General features: G+C 50.2%; 11 protein-coding genes across 11 annotated transcripts; 6 read left to right on the top strand and 5 right to left on the bottom strand.

Annotated features, from left to right (window-relative positions):
* Positions 1 to 188: 188 nt before the first annotated feature.
* On the bottom strand, positions 189 to 1,922 carry N7533_007147 (fungal specific transcription factor domain-containing protein; the record flags this gene model as incomplete). The annotated part of the gene is made up of 2 exons (XM_057103797.1): positions 189 to 1,193; positions 1,257 to 1,922. The coding sequence occupies 2 exons, from the start codon at positions 1,920 to 1,922 to the stop codon at positions 189 to 191; spliced, it is 1,671 nt and encodes a 556-aa protein (XP_056958754.1).
* A 1,112-nt stretch (positions 1,923 to 3,034) lies between these two features.
* Positions 3,035 to 4,349, bottom strand: N7533_007148 (NAD-dependent epimerase/dehydratase family protein; the record flags this gene model as incomplete). The annotated part of the gene is made up of 5 exons (XM_057103798.1): positions 3,035 to 3,310; positions 3,370 to 3,827; positions 3,903 to 3,980; positions 4,062 to 4,267; positions 4,333 to 4,349. 5 exons carry the CDS (start codon positions 4,347 to 4,349, stop codon positions 3,035 to 3,037), a joined length of 1,035 nt encoding a protein of 344 aa, XP_056958755.1.
* A 1,039-nt stretch (positions 4,350 to 5,388) lies between these two features.
* Positions 5,389 to 6,881, top strand: N7533_007149 (uncharacterized protein; the record flags this gene model as incomplete). Its single annotated transcript, XM_057103799.1, has 2 exons — positions 5,389 to 5,908; positions 5,980 to 6,881. 2 exons carry the CDS (start codon positions 5,389 to 5,391, stop codon positions 6,879 to 6,881), a joined length of 1,422 nt encoding a protein of 473 aa, XP_056958756.1.
* A 1,178-nt stretch (positions 6,882 to 8,059) lies between these two features.
* Positions 8,060 to 8,724, top strand: N7533_007150 (MARVEL domain-containing protein; the record flags this gene model as incomplete). The annotated part of the gene is made up of 3 exons (XM_057103800.1): positions 8,060 to 8,101; positions 8,174 to 8,440; positions 8,515 to 8,724. 3 exons carry the CDS (start codon positions 8,060 to 8,062, stop codon positions 8,722 to 8,724), a joined length of 519 nt encoding a protein of 172 aa, XP_056958757.1.
* Positions 8,725 to 9,533: 809 nt separating this feature from the next.
* N7533_007151 (AP-1 complex subunit sigma) lies at positions 9,534 to 10,345 on the top strand (the record flags this gene model as incomplete). The annotated part of the gene is made up of 5 exons (XM_057103801.1): positions 9,534 to 9,544; positions 9,599 to 9,632; positions 9,726 to 9,843; positions 9,928 to 10,202; positions 10,313 to 10,345. The coding sequence occupies 5 exons, from the start codon at positions 9,534 to 9,536 to the stop codon at positions 10,343 to 10,345; spliced, it is 471 nt and encodes a 156-aa protein (XP_056958758.1).
* Positions 10,346 to 10,944: 599 nt separating this feature from the next.
* Positions 10,945 to 12,089, top strand: N7533_007152 (RNA polymerase III-inhibiting protein MAF1; the record flags this gene model as incomplete). The annotated part of the gene is made up of 2 exons (XM_057103802.1): positions 10,945 to 10,950; positions 11,091 to 12,089. The coding sequence occupies 2 exons, from the start codon at positions 10,945 to 10,947 to the stop codon at positions 12,087 to 12,089; spliced, it is 1,005 nt and encodes a 334-aa protein (XP_056958759.1).
* Positions 12,090 to 12,653: 564 nt separating this feature from the next.
* On the top strand, positions 12,654 to 14,790 carry N7533_007153 (uncharacterized protein; the record flags this gene model as incomplete). Its single annotated transcript, XM_057103803.1, has 4 exons — positions 12,654 to 12,710; positions 12,771 to 13,131; positions 13,188 to 13,477; positions 13,552 to 14,790. 4 exons carry the CDS (start codon positions 12,654 to 12,656, stop codon positions 14,788 to 14,790), a joined length of 1,947 nt encoding a protein of 648 aa, XP_056958760.1.
* An 801-nt stretch (positions 14,791 to 15,591) lies between these two features.
* On the bottom strand, positions 15,592 to 16,974 carry N7533_007154 (endoplasmic reticulum-Golgi intermediate compartment family protein; the record flags this gene model as incomplete). Its single annotated transcript, XM_057103804.1, has 3 exons — positions 15,592 to 16,097; positions 16,161 to 16,748; positions 16,887 to 16,974. 3 exons carry the CDS (start codon positions 16,972 to 16,974, stop codon positions 15,592 to 15,594), a joined length of 1,182 nt encoding a protein of 393 aa, XP_056958761.1.
* Positions 16,975 to 17,623: 649 nt separating this feature from the next.
* N7533_007155 (putative protein kinase) lies at positions 17,624 to 22,086 on the bottom strand (the record flags this gene model as incomplete). Its single annotated transcript, XM_057103805.1, has 4 exons — positions 17,624 to 19,781; positions 19,855 to 21,615; positions 21,730 to 21,922; positions 21,984 to 22,086. 4 exons carry the CDS (start codon positions 22,084 to 22,086, stop codon positions 17,624 to 17,626), a joined length of 4,215 nt encoding a protein of 1,404 aa, XP_056958762.1.
* Positions 22,087 to 22,852: 766 nt separating this feature from the next.
* N7533_007156 (PEX28-32 family peroxisomal membrane protein) lies at positions 22,853 to 24,595 on the top strand (the record flags this gene model as incomplete). The annotated part of the gene is made up of 3 exons (XM_057103806.1): positions 22,853 to 23,010; positions 23,085 to 23,222; positions 23,305 to 24,595. 3 exons carry the CDS (start codon positions 22,853 to 22,855, stop codon positions 24,593 to 24,595), a joined length of 1,587 nt encoding a protein of 528 aa, XP_056958763.1.
* Positions 24,596 to 24,817: 222 nt separating this feature from the next.
* On the bottom strand, positions 24,818 to 25,583 carry N7533_007157 (nucleolar protein 16; the record flags this gene model as incomplete). Its single annotated transcript, XM_057103807.1, has 2 exons — positions 24,818 to 25,382; positions 25,456 to 25,583. The coding sequence occupies 2 exons, from the start codon at positions 25,581 to 25,583 to the stop codon at positions 24,818 to 24,820; spliced, it is 693 nt and encodes a 230-aa protein (XP_056958764.1).
* Between the last annotated feature and the right edge of the window lie 417 nt (positions 25,584 to 26,000).

Here is a 26,000-nt window from a genome sequence, read left to right on the forward strand (position 1 = left end):
ATTCTCCAACTTGAGGGCGGAAGAGTCTTGGAATCCAGCAGATGCTACCTGGCAACCAAAATTCAAGTCCTCTAGAAGGTTCGCAGTCGTTTGTTAGTCAACTTCTCTATCCCATTTTTTTTGGCTAAGTTATTCGGAGAAAATTACGTATATAGACCTCAAGGGCCAATCAGTCAAGACACTTAACTCTATATCGCTATAATTGGACATCGGTCGTGCCCAAGAACATCGAACCAACTAAGGGTAAAATCCCCTCTCTCTTGTCGGGCCCTCCACACACATTGAATGACATCAGCAGCGACAGCAAAGGATTGAACAGCTGTCCTATCTAACATGTCTCGCAACCAGTGCAGAAGACGATCTTGAACCGTTCTGTCTAGAGCCTCACTTGCTGCTATGAAACAAGGCCAAAGTAGTGAGGCATTGTGTTCCTCTCTCTCGTTAGAGCCGCATGCTTGCTCTATAAACCGCATCGCTTTTTTCACTGTTTCCTGTAGGATAATGGCGTTTATGTTGTGGACTCGGCGATAGTAGAACAATATCAGACTTTGATGCATGGCCAAAGCATTGTAGGAAGGTAGCGGTGCAGGCTCATGCTGATTTTTTGTGCCGGCCCCCCGAGAAAGTGGCGAGAAAGGAATACATGAGTCTTTCCCCATCCGCGTCTCCCAGGAAAGAATATGGTGTTCCAGAGTCTTCGTTCGCTTATTGAGGTTGGTGACAACGTCTGCGTCAACAATTGTGTCGCGAGTGAGGAGCTCTTGCTCATTGGCAAGACGAATAGTTTGTGATAAGAGACCCATGAGGGATTCCGGTACTCCATACATATTCGGGAATAAGGTATTGGTCCAGGCGCCCATCAGCTCAAGATGGATATCGTAATGCCCAACTGTATCATCTTTCTGGATGTTCATGTCCAGATCAATCAAAGAGGCGGCATCGGACAACCGGAAACTTCGTAGAGACTGCTTGGTCCCCTCATCGGCCACAAGGCTCGAATTCGGTCTTGCGGGACAGACACGAACGAGGGCACAGCCACAAGTACTCTCCGCCATTATGCGTAGCCAAGTATAGACATGATGAATAGCACGGACTTTGGAGGACTTGCAAGACTTTGGAAGCCCACGTCGTCGTATCAAACATTCTGCTTCGACTAGAAGTTCTTGAGCTTCGTTGTATGACTTGGCAGAAATCTACAAGCCACGTCAGTACGAGGGTAAAAAGACGGGAAAGCGTGGAAAAACCTCAAGGACGACCATAGATAGTATTGACATGAGCAGCTCCTTATACTTCACTGGTCTTTTGCCTGTCATCTCTTCTTCCAAACCAAGCTGAAGGTGCTGTTTAGCAAGATGATGGTTTGAAATGCGTAAGCTCTCGTATTCCTGTGCATTCCGTAATCTGGTTGCACGATGAAGACAGCTGGCTGAAAGAATGGAATGAAGGAGAGACAAGCTCGTATGACTTGCTTTATTGCCAACAAGTATATCTGCGTAGGCTGCCATGGCGGTAGGAAGATGTACAGTTTTCCAGGGACAATTTGGATTTCCTCTTAAAGGGAAAGAGAATGAAATGACGTGGTCTTTAAAATGGCGAAGTAACTCCGGAGCTCGCGGCGGAATGGGGGTAGAAATCGGCAGAGGGCATGGTGTCGATGAGTTCGTGGATAGAGCTGTTTGATCGAAACCATCTGGACGACTACCAAGATTGCCATCGTAGAGAATCTCAGCAGGAGATGGCGTGGGACCCACATGCAGTTCATTGGCATTAGTGTGTGTCTCGTCGGCGATGGTATTCGTATAATCTGTGAAGCTCTCGGTTTCAAGGCTGTGACAGGATGACTGACTTGGCCCGGACCGTGTAGGCTGCGGCGTGTCGTGGATTTTTCTGTAATCGTTGAGCCTGTCACCTTGGAAATCCATGACGCCAAAGGGCCCTTGAAAAAAGTTCGGACCGGAGGGGCTGTCAAGCCAACGATCAATACTGCCTAGTGCCGTATTTGCTGAATTCCGCCCCAAGCTATCGACCAATAATTGTACCATTGATTGTTGCTCGACACCTAGACTGTCATTAGAAATAGGATCGCTGAAGCAATAAAGGTGGCTGAGATACCTTGATAGAGTGGCCGACGAAAGACACGTTTCTCAGGACTATCGGGTTCAACCCTTGGAAGTTTAGCTCCATCGACCGGCCACTTGATTTGACCGTTATACCCTGGGCACTCAATGCCAGTGATCTGACACATTTGGCAATTCGGTCGGGTTTCATCACATTTGAGGTGACGGGCGCGACAGGCGGCGCAACCCGTCAGGGAGCGACTGTGGCTGACCATTCGGCTGCCACTTCCTGTATTCTTTTATTAAAATTCCAAAATGCCAGCAAAATAAGGTTTGGTGAGATGTCTAGTCATGGGCGCACAAATGCAGTCATAGGTGTGGTGAGAAGAGGCGGGGGTGAGAAGGTGCACAAGCTCCGAAGAAAAGCCCTGACTTTGTAATCAGTGGCAATCAACTCTTCCCCGTACCTTAAATTCCAACCAACCCACCACAGAAAATAAATAAAGAGCAATTTGAACTTGAAAGGACTTCAAAATGTTTCAGCTTTGCTCCGTGAGGTAAGATATCTACTCTAGCATAATGCTCGGGAAATTGCGCGCTTTTGGCATTGGTAAAATTTGTAGCTGATTCTTTTCGACTAACTTGAACTACACATCCAAGAGTAATGGGTGCGATGGCAGTCTGGTGTAGCAAATAGTAGGTCCAGGACTAGTGGGGAAAAAAAGCATATTTAAGAGGTTCAACAGATACTAGTACTAGTATCGAGTTTTTACTTTTGGGTCTATTGTCCATCCTTCACCTGGGGCTATCTGATATTGCTATTTCTTGCACAGCTGCACTCAGGGGGCCTCGCCTGCCAGGTGTATCCACAACCCTGTCATCACGCAATTTCCGAAGTACAAAATTGTAATTATATTACCCCTTATAGAACCAATATTTATATTATTTGGTATGTTCAGGATGGCCTCAAATCACAACTAGACCAGCTTTTCAGCGAGTCGAGGGTTTAACATAACTGCCTCGGACAGAACCGCTCGTTGAATCTCATCCTCGATTCCATGTGCCTTGGGAAGCCACCCAAGAACTTCACGGGCCCGAATTGCTTGGTATTGGGCATTGGTTCCCCAAATCACAGATCCGTGCGGGGTGAGTCTGTCTGCAGTAGCTGCGTCGATCTCAATTACTTCAGGTGATTTGATATAACCTTGTGAGTGGGCGTAGGCTGAAATCTTCTTGGAGATATCCCCAAAACACTGTGTTTCAAAAGTAATGTTTAGTAAGGGGTAAAGATGATATTCCTGGTTGAACTTACTATCTTTCCAGCTTCAGCAAAGAAGACACCATTCTCATTCCATAGCTGCATATTCGAAGTTCGTGAGGCCTCGATAACTAGCCTGACGAAGAGATTCGTCAAATCAGCGATGTGGATAGTGCTCCAGGTATTGAAGCCTCGGCCCACATGAACACCTCGCCCATGCTGTAGAGCCACCTTGGCAAGATCTGGGATTTGAATACTCCTTTGGTTCACGGGCCCTCTGCCTTTGCCATAGATGAGTGGGCCATAGACAATTGCCGTCCGAACGTGGGGGTTTCTGGAAGGCAGTCCACGGACGAGATGATCCACGGCGCGCTTAGGGGATGCGGCAAGAATGTCATGGATTTCTGAAATGCCTTGAAAGTCATTGTAGATCTTCGAACCAGGCTGGCCGAATGTTTTGGACTCTATCTCCGAAATGGATAACATACTCCCACCAGCAATTTGAATCCATGCTAGATAAATGGCGTGTCAGTTCTGGCATCATATCGCGAGGGCTATCAATCAGCACGACAAGTTGGAGTCCTTACTTGGATTTTTCCTTTGACTTTGCGACAATCCTTCGGCAATGGCTTTGGCGCTTGACACATGGCTCGAGCTTGCGAGATCTATGGTTTCAAATATTAGTTACTGACATGTTTAGGAGGGTCCGTCTGGCTCGTGATTTTAAGCTAGATGATGATACATACTCAAAATGACATCAGCATCGGAAGCCGCTCGTTGGATCTCAGCGCTGGAATCCAGGTCCCCGATCAGCGGTGTCACCGTAGGAAACCGTCCAGCAACTGCAGTTGCCTGGCTCTGATTACGCACAAGTGCGACTATGCTAGAAGATGCCAGCGCTTGAGTCAGGCCATGGAGTACGTCTCCACCGATAAAACCAGTAACACCCGTGCTGTTGTCGTAAGTCAGTTTCAAATGAACGAATTGCTCACTTTCTCAAGAAGTCGGGGGTCGTACATGAAGATACGACTCATTTTGAGCAAAAATGGAAAGTGGAGCAGATAGAAAGTTGAAAATGAGTTCTTGGATGGATCTTTCTGTAGACGGCCTAAAAGATCTTCGACTTAGTACTTAACTATCCTAATGTTGCCGTCTCAGCTATTCATATACTTACAAGCGGACAGTCACGTTACCGGCAACACATGCCTTCTCTTGGCTGATTAACTCAGACGGAAAAAGTCATCCTTTCCCTGTGGGGTTGAGGCCTCCAATTCGGCAAGTCGATCCCATTTCAACCAACTTGCGAAACCTAGACAGTTATCGCGAGACTGTCTACCCGGCGATGTGTGTGGAGTTGATACGTGTGTTACGACGTATATGCAACATCCGTACATGATTTGAGCCGCTTCTTCCTCCTAGAACCGCCTCGCAAGAGTCAGTTGCTTGCCTCCGATGATAGCTCGTCATCTTACGCAGTCAAGACTCAATTTTGTCCAATGAGCAAAGCTCCCACGCTATCTTCGGACCGGTGTATGGGCGGTGCATGCTTCCATGGCAACTCCGAGAAATTGCATGATTGTGTTGGTAGATAATTCAAGTCGGTTCGACAACGCGATTATGTAATCGCCTTCACTTGCCATTCAAAATCAAATGGGGAAGTCACACAGTTGCCCCACCCAGTCAGGACCGGGGTATGAATTATTCAGCCTCCACGATTGTAATCGAGAGTTGATATGACTATTCAAGATTAGGTCAAGATAAACTCCGTGGAAGAAGGCTTCGGCGAAATGGACGTGCGGGTTTGTTTAAAGTATAAGAGAAACTCCGACAGCATTCAACTCTCTTCTTCAAGTTCGAATCTGAGATTCAAAACCTTGGATATGCGATATAGTTCCATTTACAAACCCGCACAAACTAGATAAACACTCCATTTTAAGATCTGCTGTCTTCATCCTCGCAAAAATCGAACTTAGAGCATAACCTTGGAATGTCTATCAAGATTCTCTCCAGTCCTGCGGCCATACACCCAGGGAAGGCAAATTGCTCTTCTCGAATACGCCGCTGAGTTTCATGATGGGCGTTGATCCCGAGACTGGCAGGATCATTGATTTCCATCACCCGCTTCACAGTTCAGTCATCACTGATCAATTCCTTGCCATTCCAGGCTGTCTAGGCTCTTGTGTAGCAAGCGGTGTCATGATTGAGCTGTTGACCAATGGACATGGTCCCGCGGGAATGATCTTTCAAAGACTGGATGCTATCTTGATTTTAGGGATTTTGATTTCAAAAGTCATGCTCGGAAAGTCAATCCCAGTCATTGTGATTCCAGATAAAGATGATTTCATGTCTTTGCAGTCTGCAGACGAAATTCATATTAGCCATGATGGAGTTATAAGAAGTCACCCTGCTGGTAGAGAGTTACAAGCATTATCTCGGTTACAAAACGAGATGACGCTGTCTACTAAGGAAAATGAGTTCCTCAAGGTCCAGCATAGGCCAGCAGCTCAGATCGCAATGGAAGTGCTTGTTTCTTATGCCGCTTTGGAGGGGGCGCCTTATCTCATCGATATTTCTCAGGCTCACATCGATGCCTGTTGCTACCTAGGGCCGAGAAGTCTCTTGTTCGCTGAAACTTTATTGAAACTCGGCGCGAACCTTGGAAAGTGCCGGTTCCAACCACACTCAATGGGATTTCAGTTGACCAGCTTCGGTGGAGAGAACTAGAGACTGAGTCTGGCATGTCTACGAGCGCATCGCTCCTTGCAGATGTGTATGCTGCGATGGACGCGCAGAAAAGCTTCACACATGCACCTTATTTGCTCGATACCGCACCACAAGCTGACGAACAAATTGGTTGGGCCGAGTCTAACACTGTGATCTTTGCGAATACTGTCCTCGGAGCACGAACACAGAAGTACCCCGGCTTGCTAGATGTGTTCATTTCTCTGACAGGCCGGGCCCCATATGTTGGCTGCCACACCACAGCGGGTCGGTTGCCCAAGCTCTGCATCGACATCCCGCCTCTGTTCCAGCCCAATGATTCCGTCTTCCCCCTATTAGGCTATTACATTGGGCAAATAGCAGGATCTGAAATACCTCTTGTCCGGGGAATGGAGGCCCTGCAGCCCATAAGATCCGACATGAAAGCCTTTTGTGCCGGGTTTGCCACGACCTCGTCTGCTGCGATGGTCCATATAAAAGGACTGACACCAGAGGCTACTGGTATTATTGCTGGAGAAGAACACTTGCCAGTCCATGATACGTCTCACTGCATGCTCGCGGCTTGCTATAGCGTTCTTAACTCAGCGACAGATGCCTCTATAGATCTTGTTTCTCTTGGAAACCCGCATTTCTCTCTTGAAGAGTTCGCCTTGTTAACCATTTTATGCCAGGGTCGACGCAAGAACTCGAGTGTGGAGCTGGTAATCACGACAAATCGCACTGTGTATCAGCATGCCTTGAATAAGGGATACATCCAAGAGCTAGAGGATCTTGGAGGCAAGATTCATAACAGACACATGTTGGTGCATGCTTGGGGAGCCAGTTGCACCAAAGCATGCGCGTAATGTGATGACGAATTCTTCCAAGTTCGCTCATTATGGACCGGGAATTATTGGCAGGCAGTTTCATTTTGGAGCCCTGTTAGACTGTATTGAAGCAGCGCGCTTTGGAAAGAATATGTCCAAGACCCCTCGCTGGCTTTTAAATTGAGCTTTCAAAGTTTGCTGCGAATCATCGTGAAACCTCATACTACAATATTTTTAGGCCTGGGCTGTGAATGGAATCGTTTCTTTCAAGTTGTTATATTCCTACAGACTGAGCGCAAATGTACTAAGCAATGTACCTACTAGTACTAGGTAGGCTAGCGGCCTCACAAAAGCACCAAGGCCTGGTCGTTTCGAGCCAGCAGGTACAATTTGCGGAGGGAATTCTTCGCGTATATAAAGTGTAATTATTTTCTAAAGTTGTTACACTTAGTTGGGCTCTTTCAAGATGTCTTCATCTTTTAACTATTTTGTCGCCTATTTGTCTGGACTTATCCCGAGGTCTGATATTTCAAGTTCTCTTTTCAAAAGGAACATTTGTGGTAATGAAGGACATATGCGCGTTATAAAGCATGATCTGGTACAAAGAATGTACCTGTATCGAGTTTACAAACATGTAGAATGTGCGTTCTCATACTTTCTGTTCGAGATCACTTTCCATTTCAAGAAAATCACTATGAGAAATAGGAAATGATTCACGGACGATCCCCCCTCCCTTCCCCGTGGCGGAAAAATCAGCAGGGAGTGGAGACTGCTGTATACATAGTTAACTATACTCCGCCCGTACCAGCGACTCGAACTGAGCTGGCTCGGTCGCAACGCCAACTCATTTGATCATTGACAAGGTCTACCAGTTCTTCAGAGTCGTAGTCGACCTGCAGCTTTAATGCTTAATTTGACGATTTCCGGATCGACAGGCTGCCGGCGGCTCCCGGGCTCGTCGATGTATGACGTAGCAAAGGAATCTGGTAGGTTTTCTATATCGTCACCACATCAGGGGGCCCCTCCGGCCCATCCGCGAATTTATAACCACGCCGGTCCCAGACGCACCTGCAGAATTTCTCGTCACAATCAAAATCAAGTTCACCTCTGTCGCCTTCAATTTCCCCAGGTACTTTAACCTGCGCCGACGCGATCCCCTCCCGCCTCCACACGATCTACCCGCGATCTAAGCAAAAAACCACCGCATATCTATTACAATGGGCCTACGGGGTGTTCAGTTGGGCCTTAGAGCTTGGGAGGTACGTGATTCTACAGGTCAAGCTCGATATGGCTTTTTTAGGCGCACGATCTCGAGCTAACCCTGTCTATAGTTCCTTTGGACTTTGCTCATCATGTCTCTCATCGGTAACATCATCAACGAAGCGTTCGCTGGAAACCCAAGCTCCATCAACTACACCATGTTCCTTGCGGCATTTTCAATGCTATCGCTCTTATACCTGGTCCCAGCCACGTATAACCCGGACTGGGCTATTCACCCGATCTTTGTGATCGTGTTGGACGCGCTCAACTGCGTCTTCTTCTTTTGCGCCGCGATCGCGCTGGCTGCTAAGTTGGGCGCCCACTCGTGCAGCAACCAGGTTAGTCATGGATAGCTATATACAAATGGCTCTGCGCATCGAAAGAGAGAACCAAACAAAGCTGATTTTGCTAGTCGTATGTTCTCAACAACGAGATCACCAACGGCTCTTCCAACCCCTCGAAGCGCTGCCGCGAAGCCCAGGCCTCGACAGCTTTCCTCTGGTTTGGCTGGGCGGGCTATATGGCCTCCGTTTTCATCTCCATCTTCTTGGCTCGCTCTGCTACAGTGAACCTTCGTGGCCGCAGCGCCAGCGGCCGTCGGCCCAACATGGCCCAGGTCTAAATGAATCAGAACAATGGAGGTGGGGGAAGGAGTAGTAAAGCTGGTCGGTATCTCTTGGAAGATTAGTGGGTTGAAAGAGATGAAAGTCCGCCGTTGGTCCAGCCTCTTTCCCTTTATTGTATCACGTCGGCTTTGATCCCGAGGTGAAACATGGATGATTGGTTATTGGCGCTCACGGGCCCTGCATTGGGCTTGGGTGAATGATTTGTACGACATGATGCGGCCGATGCCTGTTCTGAGTTGAACGGAAAATGGAAACACGGGAAGATTTTTTGGATGAGATTTCTGTTATGTTCTTTTATAATTATAATGTGCAACGGGCGTCACCTCGGGATATTGTGTTACTATGATGTCATTAATAATTATTGGTTAAACATTGGACTTATACCTGTATGAGCATTGGATCTTATTTTATAATGTCTGAAGAGATGTAACAGTTTCTTCAGAGAGTAACAGTTATTTAGTAGTAGCTAACTAACCTTGGAACTAGTGTTGAGTTGAGTATTACTACCTCCAGAGTAAGAGTCAATTTAAACCTTGACTCATCTAGTGAACACCGTGACCATGTCAGCATCACAAATTGCCCGATGCTATTGAAGTACCTGGGAAATTATGCTGTAGTCACTGTTCATCTCTTCATCTTTATCTACTCTATCCTTTGCGATAGGGAGTCCCATCCCAAAATTTCTAGGGCGGGGCACTCCGCTCTCCACTTCCACTCTGAAGCAGAAATTGTCCAGAGCTTTGGTGTTCCGCGGCCTTGACACGCCTCCCGTTCTCCATCCCTTTTCCCTCCACACAACCCCAACATGCCCATCAGGTGAGATGCTCGGATTACCGCAATCGCATGCAATATACTGATACTAGTCCTTAGTTATTTGATTCTCCTCTCCCGCCAGGGCAAAGTGGTGTGTTCCCCTCGTCGCCCACCCCAATTCCCGTCTTGAAGTCAAGTCCCCTCAATCCGAAGCCCAATCTGACCCTTTCTTTCTCCTTTCCAGCGCCTCGCCAAGTGGTTCACCACTCTCTCCCCCAAGGAGAAGGCCAAGATCATCAAGGATGTGACCCAGCTGGTGCTGTCCCGCCGGACGCGGATGTGCAACTTTCTGGAATACAAAGGTGGCATCCTTTCTCCCCTATACCTATCTATGCCTATATACCCTTAGGAGTTTCGCCCCAACTAACCCCGGATATCTGGACCAGACTCGAAAGTCGTCTACCGTCGCTATGCATCGCTCTTCTTCATCGCGGGATGTTCATCGACCGACAATGAATTGATCACCCTGGAGGTGGTGCACCGCTATGTGGAGCAGATGGACAAATACTACGGGAATGTGTGTGAGCTGGACATCATCTTCAATTTCCAAAAGGCATATTTCATCCTGGATGAGTTATTATTGGCGGGGGAATTGCAAGAAAGCAGCAAGAAGAATGTACTACGATGTATCAGCCAGCAGGACAGCCTGGAGGATATGGAGGTAAGCATCTGTTTCCATATACCCATGCCCATGCCCATACCCTACCCCATACACTATACACTATACCCTGTCATCCACTGCGAATCCCGCACTGGGCTAATACTCCCCAGGTCGAGGAAGATGTGGTCACCAAGATCATGTAGCGGGATTCTTTGTTTGTCATTTGTAGCGTCTATACTAATCAATACCACCATTGTTCTCATGTCAGGATACAGAAGAAGTGTCACGCAACCTGGAGCGAGTGGGCTTATAGTCTTCCCTTCACCATTCTCCTCTCTCTCACCACTCTCATCCTATTATCATCTGATATCGCAGCATCAACTCAGCAACTTCCTCTCGTTCCATGGATCGACCACCCGTGAGGTCACCACGCCCGCTCACTGGCCAGCCAAACACGTGACATCCCCCCTCTCCGGTCGCAGTCGCCGCGCAGGGAGTTCCTAAGGTTGGCCATATGCCTATCTCTCTCTATCTCTCTCGCCCTCTTTTCCCCTTCTATCCCCTCTTTTCTCATCTATACTTCCCCCCCCTGGTCGTGGTTGAGTATAATCCTTCCTAATTCCACCCTTTCTGCCTGCTTGCGGCTATCGCCGATCGGCGACCCCATCTCCGTCCTCGGCGCGACCACCTCGCGTCATCTTCTCATCACTCTCATCTATCCTCTGAGGATCAGCGCAATTACTCGTACCTTGAGATCCCAAGGCGATCCCTTCATTGGACCCGACAACAATCTATCATCAATATGAAGGTAAGTGGAGAGTACTATCCCCTTGATCTCTCTCCCCGGTCGCTATGGGGATCGCCCCATCCCCCCCCCGGATCGCTCCCCGGATGTTACTCATATCGCAACTTCACTCGATCCGCGATGCTCACCATCACTCTATTTAGTTCGTTCCATTGCCCGAGTTCGAGGATGTCACGAGTTCCATGAATTTCGACACGGCCGACTGTCATATCGCCGGTGGTTGTGATCTGTACACTACCAAGGCTGCCCGTTCCGACCGGAAGCTGTACAACCATATCGAACAATCGCTTGAGGCCCAATATGAATCAATCCTCCGCCTATCAGCTTCTCTCTCCCCTCCCAACGCCCACGATGCTGCCGAGACGCTGAATCTATCGCGATCCAGCCCGTTCGGCCCCCTGAGTGATCACTCCAGTCGTCGTACCTTCGCCTATTTGATCGCAACACTCAACGCTAGTCATCCGGACTACGACTTCTCACACGTCCTGCGACCGACTGATTTCCGCCGCGAGCGATACCTTAAGCGGGTGATGAACACGGTCAATTCCACCTTGTTCAACTTGCGGCCCCGCGAGTCACTCGATCTCTCCCCTTCATCCCCTGCCACCCTGTCCGGATCATATAACACGAGCACATCCTCATGGGGCCCCCGCATGTGGAGAACTGTAGATGAACACATGTCTCTCAAGGAGTGCTCGGTATACTCGTACTCTCCGGAGGAGGACCCGTCCGACGCCGACGACGGTGCCATTTGGAGTCTGCACTACTTCTTCTTCAACCCGATTCGCAAGCGTGTCTGTTATATCTATCTCAGAGCGATCCCCATCCTCAGCCACACACCGGATGAGATGGCGTCCACGCCGACCGGTAAACGGACCTTCAATGACGGATACCTCACACCTGACCTCAGCTCGAGTAAGCGGGCCCGGTACTGGCTTGGGAGCCGGGCCGAATCCTCGCTCCGTCCAAGTGAGGATGAGAGTGATGATGAGATGATACATCATCAATCCAAGTCCTCTCTTCTGGTCGGAGATGACGATGACCACTATATGCTCAGTGATGAGGAGATTCGCTCGCGCTCTGGTAGCAGAGGGATGGTCCGCGCGATGAGTGAGGAGATTGCAGACTCCATGGAGGTTTGATGACCCATTGATACGCCTTACGCCTTGTTTTCTTGGTTGTCTTTAACAGTCTGACCGTTGATCGGTGTTTTGTTACTTCACTTTCGATTCTATTTTACTTTTCCTTTTTTGTATGGTGCTCGGGGCGTTGGTTTGATTCAATGGACTTGTGGCGCACTTCAACCTGCAGACCTGGCTACAAGCGGCGCTGGCTGAGACTGATACCGACTGCGCCTTGATTTACACTTCTATTCGGCCTCTGTGTATACAATTTAATGATATTTTTACCCTTCCGGTGTGGTATTGGTTGTATACCTACACATACATTTGGCCACTCAATACACTCATGATTCTGCATTTTTATTTCGCCTATTAACTGTATGCAATTTTTCGACCACTATTTATCACTTTGTCTCCAAGTGTATGTGGAATGTTGGAAACCTTGAAAGTAACTTGAACTCCCCCCCGAACTCTCCAGGCTATCTATAGATTCGGGTCCGTGCACAGAATGGGGAAAGCTGTCCCTTCTCCGTCCTCCCTCTACTTCACCCCCACCACCCATTGATACCCCTCGAGTAATCTACCATGGCCGATGATGAAGAGCGCGCCAAGGCTGAGAAGCTGGCTGCTGCCAGGAAAAGGGTACGCCGTCGCTGAACTCTACAGGTCCGGATTTCACTAACAAGCCCCGGTGTTTTGCAGGTAGCCCAGCTTCAGAAGCAAAAGAAGAAGGCCAACAAGAAGGCTTCAACTGCTACAGACACCCCCAAAGATACCGAGGTATCTCAAGACGCCGAGTCCACCGAAGACACAGCGACAGCGACAGAACCCCCCGCTTCAGTAGACGCCTCCGCCGAGGAGAAGCCAGAAGAGGACACATCCGCGGAACCCGCTGCTCCTTCTTCCCCGCCGCAGAGAATGTATCGGAAGCAAAGCAAGATGCAGCTGTTGAATCGCCTGTCGAGCCAATGCCCCCGGCCCCGACATCTCCTGGTCCAGAGGCGGAGGCGCAACCCGCCAAACTCGACGCCCCTCGCGCCGGGCACACCCGCCAGCCGTCTCTGTCGATACAGTCGAAGATGCGCTCATCTTCGTTCCGCAAGACATCCGTCTCCCAAGGCAGCGTTTCCCCTTCACCATCATCAGCGCTCAAGTCCCCGCCACAGTCTCTGCCTCCCTTAACTGGGGACGGAGAATCTGTACACGAGGTGTTCCGGAAACAGTCGACGAAGATCGAGGAGCTGGAGAAGGAGAATAAGCGGCTGGAGAGTGAAATAGCCGATGCGACGGCTCGCTGGCGCAAAACTGAAGAACAGGTGGAAGATCTACGTGAAGCTAGTGTTGATAGTGTGGAGCTACGGGAGAAATTGAAGCAAGCAGAGGAGAAGGTGGCGGGCGTTGAATCACTGGTATGCTCAATCCATAATCCCTTGGAAGTTCGGGGCTATAGACCAAGAGGACAGCATCACTGACAATATAACAGAAGGAGGAGATTGAATCTCTACAACGACAAAATTCTCAACTCCAATCTCGATCACACCGGAACAATGCTGGGCCTTCCGAATCACCACCCGCAGATCTGGTACGCCAGCTTGAATCCAAGTCGGAGACCATCGAGGCGATGGAATTGGAGATCTCCAATCTACGCGCTCAGGTTACCGATCAAAGCTCCTCCAACAGCGCGAACGAGACACAAGTAGCAGCACTGGAAGACAAGGCAGCACAGAGCCAAGCCGCACTGGAGAAATCTGAACGTGAATTAGCCGATACGAAGCAAGCCCTGACGCGCGCTTCAGAGAAAGCAGTGAAAGAAGGCGTGGACAAGACATCCACCGAGACCCTGATCAAATCCCTGCAGCGCGAAGTCGAAGACATCAAAAGCGAAAAGAGCGAAGCAGACAAGAAGATCGAAACGCTGGAAAAGAAACTCCAGGCAATCGGCAACCTGCACAAAGAAACCGAAACCCGGCACCAGACCCGCCTCCGCGAGAGCGAAAAGGCCGAGAAAGAAACAGCCGTACTCCGCAAGAAACTCTCCAGCATCGAGAATGAGAACCTCCGCCTTCGAGAAGAGCGTGATCGCATCAAGAAGCGCGAAGCAGGCGGCGGCGCCGATGACGAGGCCCTCGACGAACTCGAGGATGAAGAGCGTCAGCGGCTGGAGCGCCGCATTCGCGAGCTGGAAGGCGAGAACTTCGATCTACGCCGCGGAGTCTGGCAAGAAAAGCGCCAGGAACTAGCTGGACAAGGTTTCCCCGAGGAAGGTGCCGAATCGGCCGTCGATGCTGGCGCGAATGCCTTTGACGACGTTGATCTTGTTGGCGGTCGTCCTGACCACGCCCGTCGTCGCAGCATGGCTTTGCAGCAGCAACAGCAGCACTCATCTTTCTCCACCGTCTTATCAAGTGGCTTTGCCGCTTTTACGGGCGCCAACCAGAACCGCTCCCGAGCTGGCTCGTCAAACCCGACGCACCCTCATGCGCCTGCGACGCGAGGCAGTCTCGAGTTACTTTCCGAGGAGAACCTAGACGATGAGTTTGAATTCGATGAGGCGGAGTTCGCGCGCGCACAGGCCGAGGAAGAAGCTCGCAAGCGTGTGGAGTGGGTCAGGGAGATCAAGCGCAAACTGCGCGACTGGAATGGGTGGCGGTTGGATCTTGTTGATAGTCGGGCTGGGGCTGAGGGTGCGGGCGTGGGGATGGGAGAGATCTTTGAGGTTTAGTTTCATCTTGTGGTTCTACTCTACTATGGGACGGTGGGATGGGATATGATGGAAATTCGTCTTTCTGGGTTGGATGGTAACTTCACAAGCAGTGTTCTAGGCTGGTGGAACTGTGGCATGGACAGGCGCTTTCGTTGTTACTAGTATATATACCATGATCTGTCAACAGTACTACTCTTTGCAATTGAATTGAATTGGAATTTGAATCTTCTGGCCTTCCAAGCTGGAGCCCTGGATGTCAGTTGAGTTGAATGCGTTGCTAGTGATGCCTCGTAGTAGTATGGATGGCTGCGCAACCCCAATGTCCACGGGTGTCGAAGTCGAGAATGAGGAACTTGAACCTTCAAGTTGGAACCTTGTCAGTTCCACTATGACTCTATTTACAGTAGTTCTCTTTCCTTCATTTCACAGTTCAAACAGTGACAAAAAGAAAAGACTCGGAGCATCCCGAGGTCGAAACCCGTAAAGCTGTTCAGGTGTTCCAAAAGTTCCAAGGGTTTATCTACGAGAAACGGCCCATCGACCATGGCCACGATAAAATACCTGACACGTTGAGTGATTTATTGAGATAGCAGTGCCGTAGCCCTAGGAAATAGCAAATCTAGCAAGTTGACCACTCTATAAAGTAATACCAAGGACACTAGACATGCAATTAGCTTTGATCCAGCATGTTTACCAGTTTACAAGCCAGCCGAAGGTACTACTAGTACAGAGTAAAAGGGAATGAATAACAAGCCGCGAACAATAAAAATGCTAGATGAAATAACCTATGACTTCTATGAAATACCGAACCAAACAAACTCAATCCGAAAAATGCTTGCCAGTCAGGACACCCTCAGATTGACGTCTCCTCTTCCCAACAACCTCCACAACCCACCCAGAGATCTGATAAAGCCAACCACCAGTAACCAGGACACCGGAGATGGTATTAATGACCCGAAGAAGGAGGGCCAAGAATCCCGTCCGCTCCTCGCTGACCAGCAACAGAATCGGCTCGATGTTGTACTTGAAGAAGATGCCAGGGATCAAGGCAGGCGTTTCGGGAATGGCTCCGCTTTGGCTCGTGGCTGCGTACTGGTTTGTGAAAATTGTGTTGCGGCCGTAGCGGGCGGTGTTGTCCTTGTTTGTCGTCACTAGGTCCAGCGCATTGCGACCTTTGGAGTACAGGGTGGGCACGACGGAGAGGAAGTATTGGAACTTGTGGTAGTGGCTGTCACTCTCGGCGATTGTTTTGTCGAGGGGATTCAGCAGAGATGGGTAATGCGGGCCGAAGGAGAGTTCCGTGATCATATGTGAGAAGTTGAAGACTGTTAAAAATATTAGTTATGACCGAAACAGCAGCAGCGGTTCCTCCGCTGAAAGAAACGCACCTGAGTGATCCAAATGTGGTGCCAATTCCATATAACCATGTCCACGCGCGGTGATATGGAAATCGCCCTGGACCTTATTTCCCTCCAGACTACCATAAATGCGACAAGAATCCTTATCGTCACCCCAGCGCAGACGGGGCCCCTTGGCGAACTTCTTGCGCGGATTGCGCCGCACTTCGCCCAGGACGTGGTGAACATGCGCGTCCTCTTCCTGAGCGCTCAAACGGTCCGCAGCCTCATGGCTGAGCGTCTGGTACTCATGTTCGCCGTGGGATTCGTAGTTGCGTTTCTTCATCCATAGGTCCCAGTTTGTTTCTTCGCGGGTGAGGAGCTCGCCTGCTAGGATGCGGTCACCGGAGGCATCTTGGATGTTTAGACGGAGGGTGTCGCAAGGCATGTTGACGACTATGTCGAGGTTTAGCTGGAGGTCGTGTGACACGCCCTTCTCCACGCTGAAGTGGTGGGCTTCGGTGCCGCGCCACCAGGTTCGGAGCTCGTGGAAGCTGAATAGTGTGCACACGGCGAGGATCAGGACGGTCCATTGTCCGCCGCGTCGGGTCGGGGTTGTGTAGGTGGTTTTGGTTTTGGCTGGAGAAGGAATTGTTAGTAAGTTTGTTTCCTTTTGATCTTTCATTGAGCGTGTTATGTAGGGCATTCGTGGACGCGGCCTGTTCGAGCTGTATCCCAAGATAGGAGGGATAGGAAATCAATGAATGGAAGACTCACGGAAAGCATCAAATGTCTTCAACCCTGATAGAGTAGTCTTCTCCCCAAAGGCATCCTCATCGAGGCCCTTTTCATTGAAGCCATTCATTGTGGATGTGCGACATGAAGAGCGCGAAAGGGTGCGGAGTAAATCAACGGGTGATAAGGCGATGAGGCCAAGTAAGCATTGCCGGACCCCACACGTTAACAATGGGCCAGGTACCACAACCACTCTAGCTACATACTATTCATCTGCATCTTTTTACTACGACATTTCTACTCTCAAAGCAATGTTATAAATCCGAAGCTCACAGGAGCGCTATCATAATGCCCTCATAGAGAGATGCAAGGAATAAAAATGTACAGGAGACTGGCAGCACCAGTCGTGGAGTCATGAGTATAGAAACGAAAGACAAATGAAAGACATGTACCCCGTCACGAATCATCTCAAAGGCCCAGATGCAAATGCTATCCACGAACATAACGGGTATAGAAATGAATGCCGTTCTTTTCATCTCCATGTATTCAACCACAAAACGCAACACATGCCGACATGACACCCACCTGATGCAGGAAAACAAAGTAACAATTATGATTACAGGTGACAACATAAATCTGATAACAGAAATGAAAAAAAAAAACTTGGGGAATAAGGAAGAATATGAAAACGGGGATGGGGGAATGTGAGGATAAAGGATTATTTCCTCTGTCCGCTGTCAGCCTCGATTCTCTTTGCTGTGCTGTTCTGCGTGATCACATTAACTCACAAGGCTGGTCGCCGCCGCCGCCGTCGCGAGGTCAGGCTTTCCACTGATACTGCGTGCCGATGCCCGAGGCAGCGCAGTGCCGGAGATTGTGGAACTATTGGATCCTCGCTTGGCGGGGCTGGAAGGTGGCATTCCACTCACGGTGGAATGGCGTTTCCCACTGCTGCCCTTTACCGGCGAATTGCCGGAGGGGTCACGGTTGCGAGAGAACGGTCCAGTCTTCAGACTTGGCGGCTCTGGCAGGGGTCGTCCACCAGAGGGGGTACCCCGCTTAGAAGGGGAGTTGGTGGTAGCATACATCCTGGGCCGGGTCTGCGGCTTGATTCCAGTGAGGAACTCATGCTTCAACGCATCATGGGGGCTGAGGCGGCGCGTAGGATCCCAGCGGAGACAGCGCGAGATGAAATCAAGGAAGGCGTCATCGTCACACTTCAGAGCTTGCCGCAGTTCTTTAGAACTTGGCCGGCGTCGTCGGCCCTTGGATGAGACGGTAAGACGAGGCTTGCCCAATGAATCGAAGAAAAGCTTCTTTCGCGTGCTCTTTTCAATCAAGTGCTTCTCTGGAGGCCCAAATACCTCCATGATACACGCTAGCTGTTCTTGCTCGTTCTCACCCGGGAAGATGGGGTAGCCAGTGAATAACTCGGCCAGGATACATCCAAGACTCCACATATCGATGGGCATACCATAGGACATTCCAAGAATAACTTCCGGAGAGCGGTAGAATCGACTCTGGATATATGTATAGACCTTCTCGTTTTCGAAGCAGCTCGAGCCAAAATCGATGACCCTAATCTCAGAGTTCAAAGGATGAACAAGAAGGATGTTCTCTGGCTTCAAATCACAGTGGATGACTTTCTTGGCGTGCAGCAACACCAAACTGCTGAGCATCTGCTTGGTAAACCGCCGAATAAGTTTCAAATTAAACCCACGGAAGTCATGCGCCTTGATGAATTCGTAAAGGTTCATGCCAAGAAGCTCAGTAGAGATACAGAGATGGCCGCGGAAGTAGAAACTTTGTACAAAGTTGACCACACTGTGGCGGCGGTCAGGGTCCCATTCCTTAAGTTTAGTAAGGAGATTGACTTCAATCAAGGCCTGCTGGTGGAAACGCTTCTTGTTACGAATGATCTTGATTGCGACCAAAGCACCTGTCTTGTGGTCGACACATCGCACAACCTGTCCAAAACTTCCCTTGCCAAGGACGTCCACCACTTCGTAGCGGTATGCTAGATGGTCGCCCATCACGATGTTATAATCGCCACGATCATCATCGTAGCCAAAGTTCGCGGCACCAGAATGAAGATCTCCAATATGCTTCTTCGCGTTCTGAGTGCCACAGAAGAAAATATCCCGATAATCGATTATTTCGCCACGTTCGAAGATGTTCAAATTGGCCATCTTGAGGGCCTGGGCAGGACTGACACGGTCCTTTGGTCCAGCCTTGCGACGCAACTCGTCCAATTCCTTGGCTGCCTTTTCGAAATCTCTCCGTTTAGACCCAAGTCTTCGCATTTCCTCGTCGGCGATCACGATATCCGCATCTCCATTCGGATCGGCGGCGGACGAAGAAGCCGCTGCACTAGACCGGGCAGAGCTGATTATTTTGTGAACTGGCGAGACAAAGCTGCTATGAGAGCGATGGGATTGGTCGCTGGCATGCGATTCATGAGACCGGCTCGGCTCAAGAGTAAGACTTCGGTCACTGCTGACGCTGGGTTTGCGGTTACCCGCTTGTTTCGTGATGCTAGATACCGAGGATTGTCGACGGGGTTTGAGATAAGATGACTTCAGGCTGGGACTAGTGGATGGTACGGACGAAAGATTGTTCCATGTTGCCGACGCCGGGAGCTTGGGTGGTGGCATGTTGTGATACTTGGACGGATCGGTATCAACTTCGGACTGTTTGTTCCTAGAACTGCTGCGCACTCGGGCTATATTTAGTCGATCCCGAAGAGATGGATGGGGAACAGCCGAGGTGACGTTCTCCGGCTCTGATGGAGTAGAGATCTGGCTCAAGCGTTCAGCAGCTGGAGTGAAGATGGCACTCTGCGTTTGAGGTCGTGGACCTGTCAACTTGTATGACTGGGCTACTTGGCCGGTATAATCCCCACTAGCCTGGTGGCGGAGAGCCTTGTAATCAGGTCCACTCTTTGGCAATGTATAAGATGCATAGGGGGGATATATTACGGTTGCCATTGGGTGTTTCTGTCGGCCCAAACGCACTGGTGCTGCTGGATGTTCGCAACGCTGCTGTCGTAGAGCTCAGGGCAAAATGAGAAGTGCTGCTGCGGATTTGAGTAGAGGGTGCCTTTTCGTCTTCGTCGCGATACCAAAAGTTTGCCTTTGATGCCGTCATTGGGGTGGTTGGAGTCTTGGACATGATCTGAGCGGACGGCGTATGAGCCTTCCGCTCCTCGGCTTCCCGGTCTTTCAAAGCCTCGATCTTCGTCGTCATGGGCGTGCCCAGAGGCAATAGATTCAAAGGAGGTAGTTTCAGCGGCTGCAAGCCCTTGCGACCGAGCACTGTGGAAGTTCGTGTTCGTGCCTCGGGGGTCTTCGTGGGCCTTGCAACAGGGGGTTCGACATTCTCGTCGCCAGTGGCATTCTGCGCACTATTTGCTTCCGAGTCGGAATCCCGCGCAATAGTGAGAAGACCAATATCTGAGGATAAGCTGGATTTACGAGGGGCTGGGAATGCAGGCGCATCCAGTTCACCCTTTGGCGATTCGTAGGCTTTCGGAATGGCGGGTACCGGTGGTACTTCTTCCTCGGTATTATTCGTCGATTGTTCAGTGCGAGGTTTTGGCGTTGGCAGGCGGGAGGAGGAGAAATTCTGAGAAAGTCGAGGCTGAAGCGAGATTCCAGAGTTGCGAACAGAATTATAACTAGTGTTTGATGAGACCGACAACCCGGAACTATAGGATTTGCGATTTGGGTCTGGGGTTGTTCGGTTGGAAGAAGGGGTGACACTTTTTCTCGGCAAAAAAGAGGGAGATTGTGTTGATGATACAGGTCGGTAGGGAAGAGGTTCTGTGGGGGCGGGAGGTGTGTGTGGCATAGGAGGTGCAGGAGGCGCAATCGACATACGCTTCATCCGTCGAGCATCAGTGGGACTGATTGTGCGAGCCCCCAGACCAGTGGCATGGGGCATCATCGAGGCGCGCTTCGACGATGATGAAGGTGTCGACGCTGATGCCTCTGATGGATCTCTTTGCGGCGTGCGAACAGCATTTGTAGATGAGGAACGTGCATGATCAGGAGTAGCAGAAGTAGTCAGATAGGCCCCCTCTGGCTCGCGAGGAACAGGCTGGAAGGACTTTGCCTTGAGGTTTCGAATGGATGAAGGGACTTTAGACACATCGGGAACCGGCTCTGTCTGAGGCATCCGTGGTCGCAGGAAACTATTCGAGTCGGTCCTTGTTGGCTGGTCCGTGATAATTTTGCGGGCACTTAGACTGGCACGCCGAGCGGAAGCATTGGTAGGAGCGAACGCCCCTGAGCTAATGGACTTGCGTGAACCTCGCGGGGCCGCGCTGGGTTGGGCGAGACTTTGACGGCGAGCCCGAGTATTAGCGGTGGCCGTTGTCAGCCCGGTCGGCGGTACTTGTTGAGTCCCATTGAACCGCGATACCTCGCTCTTCCGGCGGGCTGAAGCGCCCCTCGTGCGCTCTGAGACGGCACCATCATAGTTCTGGTTTGCCCATGGGTTGTTCGTAGGCAACCCCGAATTGCGATTTTCAGCCCCCGCGCCACGAGAACCAGGCATAGGGAAATTGTTCAAGCTCGGTTCTCCCATGATGCTGTTGTGGAAGTCGTCGAAGTTGATCGGCGCCAAAAATTCCATGTTTTCTGGAGGGGTCTGGTTGGCCTCCTTTGCCAAATTTCCCACACTGGTAGATCTAAGATTATAGGCTTTGGCTGTTTCATTTGTCGAGTCGATTGAAGAGTGATCAGAATGAAAGTAAGGACCGGTCGGTTTACTATATACCATGATGATTAGATATCTGGATAGGGTCCCTCCGACGTGGGCGACCGCGAGGTAACAGGTCGCGAAACAGGGGGGGGGGAAGAGTGGAGAGGAGAAAATGACTTACATCCAGCGTGAAGAGTCTTGCGGCCGGGGCCCCTGAGGAGGTTTTTGATCTCTAATAGACAGTCTTCTCCGACCCATACCCCCTGAAGGTGGTCCCGCAGCAGTCCGCACGGACTGAGCATCGAGGTTGTTCGAGGTATTCATGTTAATCGTCGAGGCGGCCTTCTGGAGGCGTCGGCGGGCAGTGGTTTCGGCTGTTGGGCAAATATTAGATCGATGATGATTTTCTATCCCCGGCAAATCCTATTTGCTTACCTCCAGAGCCGGAGTCGTCGTTTCTAGACGGATTGGACACCCGCGATTGGGGAGCCCCCGGTTGACCCCTCCCCGGCGCCTGCGACGACGACTTGACCGGCATTGTTCTAAGTCACGAGTAGTGGCAGGACGATAGCCTGGTCAGATCGACCACCGGCGTGGTTGGTGAGACCGACTAATGTCAGAGTTCGCGTGCAATGGCATTCAGGAGAAAGCGGGCTGCTTTTTGAAGATCAAAATAGGGAACAGCCCGAAGCACGATCGCGCGACTGGTCGAATAGCGGCTACCGGTCCATTTCGGAGGCGAAAAGGGAAATGGCAGTCGGTAATGCCAGGGCGACTGGGGTGGGAGTGTTGGAGAGAGGAAAGCTTGGAGGTTTTTTTTTTTTGCTGGGAAACTAGTAGTTTGGCAGCTTGAGGGGGGGGAAGATGTTGCTAGGGCAAGTGCACACCAAGGCGGTCGACACGATTGAATATAAAAGGGTCCACAACAAAGCCACAAAGGGATTTGAAAAGATGTTGAAGTCGAAAAGAGAAGCGAATAGATGTTCGAGATGTGGTGTTGACTTTGTTGAGAGTATTTTTCTTGCTCAGTAAGTCTGGAGTACTTTAGGCTTTGGTAGTTAACCTAGTAGACAGTCAGTAACGAGGTTCCCCCCTGACTCGAGCTACTCTGGTACAGCATGGTACAATACCATACCAAAATGACCCACCTTGGAGTGTCGATCTGACAATACATGGTACACCCCAGATCAGTGCATGTGCTTGCTCCCCTCGTGCCCGAGGTTGACTTCCTTGCTTCTTCAACTCCGTACCGTTATACTGCTGAACCAACTTGTCCTGTTGTGCTGCTGATACTGCCGCCCAGCATGGACGAAGACGCTCAAATCATGGCAAATCGTGATGAGCCCGTCCCCGTACTGAACATCTCGAAACCAAGGCCACAGCGTGATGGATCGCCCGATAGCGCTCACTCGAGATCATCCTCACAGTCGAAGAACTCGATTCAAGATAGATTATTCGCCAAGTATGTTTCACTCGCTGGTGTTGCTTCTTCTGCTTTGGTTTCGTACAAAGAAGGGTTTGCTGATCGATGAACAGATTGCTGCAACAAGTCATTCCCAAGGACGATGGCGAAGATGAAGTAAACGCCGCGAATCAACCGTTTGCAACATCTCCCAAACGGCCAGGGTTCAGTTTGCCGTTAATGTCAAACAACTTCCGCCGCTTCAACGCACGGTCAGTATGCGAACTGGAGGGGAAGGGAGGGGAACTTGAAAGAGATCGCTTTGACAAGACATTCACTGACGGTGGTATATAGCATTGGAGTAGTTTTCCTATTCCAAAACCGTGCGGAGCGTGTCTTGAGCTGGAAAACCCCAACTCACACTATCTCCTTCCTATTTGTTTACTCCTTTATCTGTCTTGACCCCCATCTACTAATCGCCCTACCGCTGGTGGTCCTACTACTATTCATTATGGTCCCGGCCTTCATTACTCGTCACCCTCCTCCACCATCGACCTCTACCTCAAGCACGACCCCCTACTACTCCTATGAAGGACCAGCATTGGCCCCTGCCAAAACTATTAAACCTGCCCCGGAGACGTCCAAGGACTTCTTTCGCAACATGCGAGACTTGCAAAATGTCATGGCGGATTTCTCAGACGTCCACGATGCAACCATCTCCGTATTTGCCCCACTCACCAACTTTGCCAACGAGAAGCTTTCCTCTACAGTCTTCTTAATCGGAACAGTGGCTGCCGCGGGGCTTTTCATGACTGCGCACTTGTTACCATTGAGAATGATCATGCTAGCCGGTGGTAATGCAGCAGTCCTGGCAAACAACCCCAAAGTACGACTCTTTTGCCAAGGATTGATGGAAGATGTTGGCAATGGGCTAGATGATCTCGACCTCCCTCTCCCAGAGGGCGGGAGTAACCAGGACTTCCTCGGGGCTGCAGTCCCGTCATCGCCATCTGCTGCCATGTCGACAATCGAGCAGTTGGTGGATATTTCAGTCGACACCGACCCGGAGGAACGGGAAGTAGAGATATTTGAGGTACAACATCGTGCTCCAGGGACATCACAGTCTGGATGGGAGAATTTCCTGTTCAGCCCCCAACCATACGACCCGCTGTCCCCATCTCGAATTGCCGGTGATCGACCTCGGGGATGCCGATTTTTCGACGACGTTCGATCTCCTCCTGGTTGGAAGTGGAAGAGCAAGAAATGGGAACTTGACCTTGATTGTCGCGAGTGGGTGGTCGAACGCATGATCACAGGGGTCGGGTTTGAGGTCCCTGGTGTGACTGCAGAAGGCAGGGCGGCCGTTGATGAAGTGGGAGGTTGGGTCTGGGATCTTCCAACCGAATCCTCAGCACCCAATGAAGAGAGGGATATGACTACGATGGCTTATGGAGACCTGGATATGGTCTCTCAGTCGCAGCCTCAACCCAAGGTTAAAGTTCCAGCTGGAGACTGGGAAGAGACGGCGGCTACTTCTTACGGAGTAGGCGAATGGAGACGCAGGCGATGGGTGCGAGTTGTTCAACGCATGAACAATATCCAACCAGGCGGTACCGTCACATATTCGACGCTCGGCCATAACTAAATGATTGATGAAGAGTCATAATATCAATATCCCATTTGTGAATATCCTATTTTATACCCATTTGACAATTCAAACCACTATACATTGTTCACTAGAGTCTTCTCAGAGATGCAGAGGTATTCCCAAAGAGAAAAAAAATAGACGAGATTAAAACGCCGTATCGCCCGAACCGAATGCCAGAAACACAAAGTCCTTTTTCCAACCCTCAAACATTCTCTTTTTTCATGCTTGTGCCTTCTTGCACTTATTAACCCGTCTCCGCAGATCACCCACACTCTGTTGCATGGGGTTCAACTTGCGGTCACGCGCCATAGCCGCAAAGTCATCGCCGTACTTCTCAACCAAGCGCATCACCCACTCCTCTTCCCGGGTGCTCTGATGCCTGGGCTTCTTCGCCTTGACACCTTGGCCCTCCGAATCCGCCTGACGCTCAAGTTGTCGGACAATAGCGGAGTGAGAGACAGAATGCAGGGCATCCTCATTGTCAGACAGGTCATTGAGAGGATCATTGAGCGGGTTCGAAGCCTTGAGCTTGCGGCCGCCAACCACCATCTCATCCTCGGGGCGAATCACACGCAGAATAGCGCCAGTCTCGGGATCGCGCTCGACCCTCGTCTCGCCAATATCGAGTTGCACGTTCTTGCCGCTGTCGCCGATATGTAGCGAGTTCGGGGTCTCGTTGGGGTTCATCTTGCTGGGCAGACGTTCGCGACCACCGGTTGGGGCGTTAAGCTTGTGCATGAGACCCAGGTTCTTGTAGTTTTGAGTCAGGGTCAGGCTCTTGTCCCTGCGAAGTGATTGGAATTAGTCCCCCGCATTTGCGCATACATTGGGTATATCTTGAGGGGAGTTCTGCGTACCAGTTCTCGGCGATGATGGCGTTGCCCAACATGTTGATTTTGCGGTTGCCGCTCTTGCGACGGTTGTCCTTGGGCCGCGCTTTGGACAAGCCGGACCGGTTCTTCTTCTTCTGTAAGATTTTGCCCATTGTGACTGGTTGTGTTGTTTTGCTGTGGTTTCGTAGGATTCCAAGGTTTCGGTTGACGCAAATAATTTATCGGCGTTATCGAAACTTTTTTATCGGCAAACATGCCAAGACCTGTGCAAACATGTACTAGTTGCGTGTACAGTGGACACTCAGGCTTTACTTCAAGTAGGTTCAGGTGTAGAATAACTAACTGGGTCAAGTTATTTTTATTATTATTTTTTTGGTATTTTTGTGTTTGAATATAATATAGTAAATTGAATATTGTTTCTGAGCGCCGAAAATACTTATGGGTTCTCTTACAGAGTGCATACTAATGACCCATTTAATTAAGTACCACTCTTTTGTAAGAGCGACCCGACCATAGTGATTATTCAAAGTAAAAGAATTGCATTTACATCAAGTATTTACTCAGAAGTC

The sequence above is a fragment of the Penicillium manginii genome, assembly GCF_028828005.1.
Source record: "Penicillium manginii strain IBT 31320 chromosome Unknown utg000005l:1.0-5665137.0:1.0-5668048.0, whole genome shotgun sequence".
Lineage (NCBI taxonomy): Eukaryota > Fungi > Ascomycota > Eurotiomycetes > Eurotiales > Aspergillaceae > Penicillium > Penicillium manginii.